Source organism: Perca fluviatilis, chromosome 3 (assembly GCF_010015445.1).
Source record: "Perca fluviatilis chromosome 3, GENO_Pfluv_1.0, whole genome shotgun sequence".
NCBI classification, from domain to species: Eukaryota; Metazoa; Chordata; class Actinopteri; order Perciformes; family Percidae; genus Perca; species Perca fluviatilis.
The window spans coordinates 45,672,019-45,679,518 of NC_053114.1; the positions used below are offsets into that span (position 1 = coordinate 45,672,019).

A 7,500-nucleotide genomic window follows, 5' to 3' on the forward strand; every position below is an offset into this window, starting at 1 on the left:
AATACCTCGATATCGAAACGATATTGTAGTGTTGACTATTGGTGCTTTAAAAAAAGATCAATAGGCCTAATCAGCAGTAATGTGGATATAATGACTAAGTGGGTAAAGGCAAATAATAGAACAGTTACAGTCTGGTAAGTTCAGAAAAGTACATCACTTTACTGTAATGCAGCCTTTAAAACCACGAAAAGACACTTATGTCATATTACAATATCCAAAATCTAAGACGATATCTAGTCTCATATCACGATATTGATATAATATCCATATATTGCCCAGCTCTACTACCAAGCCATCTCCTCCCGTTAGCATCCCATTGGCTCCCATTCATTCTGACATCACTTTGACAGAGAATAACTTTACATCTGAAGCGTTTAAAGACTCTATTTGTCCGTTGTTTATTTCTAAAGAAACACGACAATGTATAAAAGGCTCCATTACCTTGTAGCTCACGTTATGGCTCCGTAGCAGACGCTTTTATAACAATAGGCTAACGATTGGGTCATAACCACGAGACTTACTGTCACACAGTAGAGGAATTACCGTATAGTACAGGAGAAGCTCACAGGCAATCAGGGGGACGTGGAGGCATCATACAGCCAAGGGAGAAGCCCAGAGAGCAGGGGGGTCAAACTCAGTTTCCCAGAGGGCCACACTGGAAAATGAGATTCACTTAGAGGGCCAGAAAGGTAGAGATTATTGTGTTTATTTAAGAGAAAAAGTCAAATATGTTGATGACTGTATTATTGCATGTCTCATATACTGTAGTCTTCTCACTTACATTTTGGGCCTCATAAAGCCCCCAAAAAGTTCCTCAGCCAGGGTGTGTTGTGGACCAATTTAACCTCTGGCTGCAGCCCTGGTTAAGTGTCTCCTAATGTGCAGAGTAAGTCTGTTCTGAGGTGCGTTTGTTTCGTCCCTCAGGTCGTCCGTGGGGGTGGAGCTGCTGAAGAGGATGGGCTGGAAGGAGGGTCAGGGGGTCGGGCCGCGCACCAAGAGGAAAGCTCGCCGACAGCAGACAGGTACGCCTCAGCGTTTAGAAACTACATGACAGGTACGCCTCAGCGTTTAGAAACTACATGACAGGTACGCCTCAGCGTTTAGAAACTACATGACAGGTACGCCTCAGTGTTTAGAAACTACATGACAGGTACGCCTCAGTGTTTAGAAACTACATGACAGGTACGCCTCAGCGTTTAGAAACTACATGACAGGTACGCCTCAGCGTTTAGAAACTACATGACAGGTACGCCTCAGACAGGTACGCCTCAGACAGGTACGCCTCAGCGTTTAGAAACTACATGACAGGTACGCCTCAGCGTTTAGAAACTACATGACAGGTACGCCTCAGCGTTTAGAAACTACATGACAGGTACGCCTCAGATTTTAGAAACTACATGACAGGTACGCCTCAGTGTTTAGAAACTACATGACGGTACGCCTCAGTGTTTAGAAACTACATGACGGTACGCCTCAGCGTTTAGAAACTACATGACAGGTACGCCTCAGACAGAGTACAGCCTCAGACAGTGCAGCCTCAGTGTTTTAGAAACTACCAACAGTACGCTACCGCAGACAGGTACGCCTCAGTGTTTAGAAACTACATGACAGGTACGCCTCAGATTTTAGAAACTACATGACAGGTACGCCTCAGATTTTAGAAACTACATGACAGGTACGCCTCAGACAGGTACGCCTCAGACAGGTACGCCTCAGACAGGTACGCCTCAGTGTTTAGAAACTACATGACAGGTACGCCTCAGATTTTAGAAACTACATGACAGGTACGCCTCAGATTTTAGAAACTACATGACAGGTACGCCTCAGACAGGTACGCCTCAGACAGGTACGCCTCAACGTTTAGAAACTACATGACAGGTACGCCTCAGACAGGTACGCCTCAGACAGGTACGCCTCAACATTTAGAAACTACATGACGAGTGCGCCTCAGAAGGATGCGCCTCAGACGGAGTACGCATAACGTTTAGAAACTACATGACAGGTATACGCCTCAGACAGAGTACGCCTCAGACTGAAGTGCGCCTCAACGTTTGAAACTACATGACAGAGTGCGCCTCCAGACAGGTGCGTACGCCTCAGACAGGTACGCCTCAGACAGGAATGCGCCTCGGCGTTTAGAAACTACATGACGAGTGCACCTCCAGATTTTAGAAACTACATGACAGGTACGCCTCAGTGTTTAGAAACTACATGACAGGTACGCCTCAGACAGGTACACCTCAACGTTTAGAAACTACATGACAGGTACGCCTCAGACAGGTACGCCTCAACATTTAGAAACTACATGACAGGTACGCCTCAGACAGGTACGCCTCAGACAGGTACGCCTCAACGTTTAGAAACTACATGACAGGTACGCCTCAGACAGGTACGCCTCAGTGTTTAGAAACTACATGACAGGTACGCCTCAGACAGGTACGCCTCAGACAGGTACGCCTCAGACAGGTACGCCTCAGCGTTTAGAAACTACATGACAGGTACGCCTCAGTGTTTAGAAACTACATGACAGGTACGCCTCAGATTTTAGAAACTACATGACAGGTACGCCTCAGCGTTTAGAAACTACATGACAGGTACGCCTCAGTGTTTAGAAACTACATGACAGGGCACGCCTTGACAGACCTCACCACGACAGGTGCCGCCTCAGCGTTTAGAAACTACATAACGAGGTGCGCCTCAGTGTTTAGAAACTACATGACAGGTACCTCCAGATTTTAGAAACTACATGACGAGTGCGCCTCAGTGTTTTAGAAACTACATGACAGGTACGCCTCAGTGTTTAGAAACTACATGACAGGTACGCCTCAGTGTTTAGAAACTACATGACAGGTATGCCTCAGACAGGTACACCTCAACGTTTAGAAACTACATGAGTTATATCTGCCTATTTTATCTTGTGGACCCCTGTGTGTTAGTTTAAAATATATCTTCATCAGACGTTGTGTTTTCGTTTGTACTGTGATTCTTGTGACGTTGTGATATCATTCAGATCAAATATTCTCTCGTTCTGACAGACGGAGCGAGAGGAGTCTACGGCGCCGTGCTGCCCCCTGCTGGGTCGGAGGAATCAGAGGTGGGGGAGACAGACACATTCAGTTTCTGCTGCCAGAGAGAGAGAGAGAGAGAGAGAGAGAGAGTATCATTGCTACAATAAGTAGAGCAGAAAATCACACACAGAGATACACATACACGCGCACACACACACACGGAGACATGCACACAGAGACACACACACATACAGAGATACACGCACGCACACATACATACACACACACACATACAGAGATACACAAACACACAGAGACACACATACACACACAGACGCACACACACAAACACACATATATACACACACAGACGCACACACACACACACAGAGGCACAAACATCTTGTTGGATGGTGCAACAAGTCAGACCTGCTTGGTACTTTTAGGGGATGATTGTAAAGATTTAATAAGAATATATTTAGGACATTTCCTCTCTAACTGGGAGGTTTTATAAAGAATATATTTAGGACATTTCCTCTCTAACTGGGAGGTTTAATAAAGAATATGTTTAGGACATTTCCTCTCTAACTGGGAGGTTTTATAAAGAATATATTTAGGACATTTCCTCTCTAACTGGGAGGTTTAATAAAGAATATTTAGGACATTTACCTCTCCTCTAACTGGGATGTTTTATAAAGAATATGTTTAGGACATTTCCTCTCTAACTGGGAGGTTTTATAAAGAATATATTTAGGACATTACCTCTCTAACTGGGAGGTTTTACAAAGAATATATTTAGGACATTTCCTCTCTAACTGGGAGGTTTTATAAAGAATATATTTAGGGCATTTCCTCTCTAACTGGGAGGTTTAATAAAGAATATGTTTAGGACATTTCCTCTCTAACTGGGAGGTTTTATAAAGAATATATTTAGGACATTTCCTCTCTAACTGGGAGGTTTTATAAAGAATATATTTAGGACATTTCCTCTCTAACTGGGAGGTTTTATAAAGAATATATTTAGGGCATTTCCTCTCTAACTGGGAGGTTTAATAAAGAATATATTTAGGACATTTCCTCTCTAACTGGGAGGTTTTATAAAGAATATATTTAGGACATTTCCTCTCTAACTGGGAGGTTTTATAAAGAATATATTTAGGACATTTCGTCTCTAACTGGGAGGTTTTATAAAGAATATATTTAGGACATTTCCTCTCTAACTGGGATGTTTTATAAAGAATATATTTAGGACATTTCCTCTCTAACTGGGAGGTTTTATAAAGAATATATTTAGGACATTACCTCTCTAACTGGGAGGTTTTATAAAGAATATATTTAGGACATTTTCTCTCTAACTGGGAGGTTTTATAAAGAATATATTTAGGGCATTTCCTCTCTAACTGGGAGGTTTTGGGACTGATTGGTGGGATTGCTGGTAAAGCTCTTTCTAATGTAGATTTGGAAAGGTGCTATAGAAATATTGAAATATAACTTGACTTATTTTACTTCCTTTCTCTGCCGTTCAGGACGAGGAAGAGTTTGCTCCAGAGAACGTGACCTTTGCCCCTAAAGACGTGACTCCGGTGGACTTTAACCCCCGGCTGGGGCTTCAGGGTTTGGGCTACCGCGGTCTGGACCCGGGCCGGGCGCTGCTGGGCCTAGGGGCGCCCGAACACATCGACCTGTTCAGGCCCCAGTCGGAGTCGAGGAGCCGGCTGTTCGGAGACGCCCAGCGAGGCTCGCGGAGAGGAGGCGTGGCCGGACAGGTGGGACCTAGCCTGGTTGACCCCAGACCGTCTGGGGAAGGTTCATTCACAGCCCATTTCCAAAGGGGCGTCACTAATGGACGCCGCTCAAATGCCTCTGGGCGCTGTCACTGCCCGATGTGAGTCGAGCGCAGATGTGAGTCGCGCATGAGGTCACTTTGCGACAAGTAGCCTCCAAGATGCTACCGGCTTTTTGAGCTAGTCTATGAGCTAACGTTAGCAATCTAACAATCATAGCTAAAACGTTTTTGAAATGACTGCTAGCTACAAGTTAGCAATCAAACACAACAAAGGCTGTCACTTGAATGGCGTTTAGAGCTAACGTTAGCAACCAAATAATCATAGATAGCTAAAACGTTTTTGAAATGATTTCCATCTTCTGTTATTGTTTGTAAAGAGAAACGTTTATTTTATGGATTAAATCTGAGCATGCTCGACTCATATCTGCACTCGACTCACATCGGGCAGCGACAGGCGCAATAGAATAGACCTAAAACCAATCAGAGCGATCGTCATCGTGTAAAGCCCGTCTCAACGGTTGTGATTGGTGCCTCGATTTGGTAAAATTGGAAATGGGCTCTTGGCCAGACTGACCTGCAGAGCAAATCTCAAAGTTGCTGGTAGTTCAGGCCGGCCTCTAGCTCATCCAATGAGAGCATTCGCCACATGTTGGCCGAGTCCTGCAGTCGTGCGGGTTCGAATCCGACCTACTGCCCTTTGCTGCCTGTCATCCCCCATCTGTCTCCCCCTTTCATGCCTGTCCTCTGTCTCTATGTAATAAAGGGAAAAGCCCCAAAAAATGAATAAATTTGCTGGAAGTTCGTCAGGGTTTTCCCAGGCTAGGTGGGAACTCTTAACGGCTTAGAAACTAACTAAAACTGTCAATCCAATCCACTTTAATTTAAACAAACAACAAGGTTACCAAAGTGCTTCACTGAGATAAACATATAAAACAAAAGGAACAACAAAATAAATAAAATAACACTAACAATAACAGCGACAACGTAGACCACAGCAGCTCTCACGGTGAATCAAAAGCCAGGGAATAAAAGTATGTTTTTAAACGAGATTTAAAGGTGTGGAGGGTGGGCGCACCTTTAATGTGCGGTGGTAAATCATTCCACAATTTGGGAGCAACTGCTGAAAGAGAGCAGTCGCCTCTGGTCTTCAGTCGGGTCCTGGGCACGTTCAGCCGCAGCTGATCCCCAGACCTCAATGACCTTGACGGGGTATAAATGTGCAGGAGCTCAGAAATATACTGAGGTGCCAACCCATTTAGTGATTAAAAAACAAACAGTAAAGGGCCGTCCACACCAAGAGCCATAACTGTAACCATAACTGTAACTATAAGGATGTGAGCATCCACACTGCTGAACGGTAACGTTCTGCAAACAGCGACGTCAGACATGCACGCGCTGTAAGTAAACAAAAACAGGAGACCGAAGGCTAAAAACACATCTCTTCCGACTACACCTCGGATAGAAAAAGCTGCACTTTCATATGTCTCTTTGTAGCTTTGCTTATTTAAAGCTAGTGTACTTGCACTTACTACTTGTTGTCTGGAGTTTGAACCTTCACAGTTGAAAGCTCTTTGGATAAAAGCCTCAGCTAAATGACATGTAAAGGAGACCCTGAAGGGACTCGGCATGTTGGGTTCCCTATAATAATTCAAGGAACAATTCCGTAGCATGTAGAAAATAAAAACAAAAGAGACAGAAGAAAGAAACATTAAAGTGCTCATATTCTGCTCATTTTCAGGTTCATAATTTTATTTTAAGGTTGTATCAGAATAGGTTTACATGGTTTAATTTTCAGAAAACACCATATTTTAGTTTTACTGTACATTGCTGCAGCTCCTCTTTTCACCCTGTGTGTTGAGCTCTCTGTTTTAGCTACAGAGTGAGACATCTCACTTCTGTTCCATCTTTGTTGGGAGTCACACATGCTCAGTAGCTAGGTAAGGACTACTAGCCAGTCAGAAGCAGAGTATAGGTAGGCCCTACAGTAGCTAGGTAAGGACTACTAGCCAGTCAGAAGCAGAGTATGAGGGCGGGCCCTGACAGTACCTAGGTAAGGACTACTAGCCAGTCAGAAGCAGAGTATGAGGGCGGGCCCTGACAGTACCTAGGTAAGGACTACTAACCAGTCAGAAGCAGAGTATAAGGGCCCTGACAGTACCTAGGTAAGGACTACTAACCAGTCAGAAGCAGAGTATGAGGGGCCCTGACAGTACCTAGGTAAGGACTACTAGCCAGTCAGAAGCAGAGTAGGGGCCCTGACAGTACCTAGGTAAGACTACAGCCAGCAGAAGGGCCCTGACAGTACCTAGGTAAGGACTACTAGCCAGCAGAAGCAGAGTATGAGGGCCATCAGCCAACACTAGCAAACAAGTACTACTAGCCAGCAGAGCAGAGTTGTGGGCCTGACAGTACCTAGTAGACTACTAACAGAAGCAGGTAAAGGGCCCTGACAGTACCTAGGTAAGGACTACTAGCCAGTCAGAAGCAGAGAGAGAGACACACACATCTGCTAATGCTGCGGCTGACCTTTGACCTGCAGGCGTTCGGCGTGGGGGCGATGGAGGATGACGATGATGAAGAGGTTTACCACCGTGACTCGATGTCCCGCTACGACACGGTGCTGGGGGGGGAGGAGCCGGGGGACGGCCTGTATGGGTGGACCGCCCCGCAGCAGTACACCAAGAAGAAAGGTACCACACACACACA

The 7,500-nt window shown here is 45.0% G+C and overlaps 1 protein-coding gene across 1 annotated transcript in view; it reads left to right on the forward strand.

Annotated features, from left to right (window-relative positions):
- Positions 1 to 7,500, forward strand: part of gpatch1 (G patch domain containing 1) — a 30,585-nt gene that overhangs the window by 3,052 nt on the left and 20,033 nt on the right. The window contains exons 5-8 of the mRNA XM_039794144.1: positions 925 to 1,022; positions 3,036 to 3,094; positions 4,535 to 4,774; positions 7,334 to 7,484. Coding sequence (XP_039650078.1) covers positions 925 to 1,022; positions 3,036 to 3,094; positions 4,535 to 4,774; positions 7,334 to 7,484 — 548 coding nt within the window. The remainder of the gene's footprint in view (positions 1 to 924; positions 1,023 to 3,035; positions 3,095 to 4,534; positions 4,775 to 7,333; positions 7,485 to 7,500) is intronic.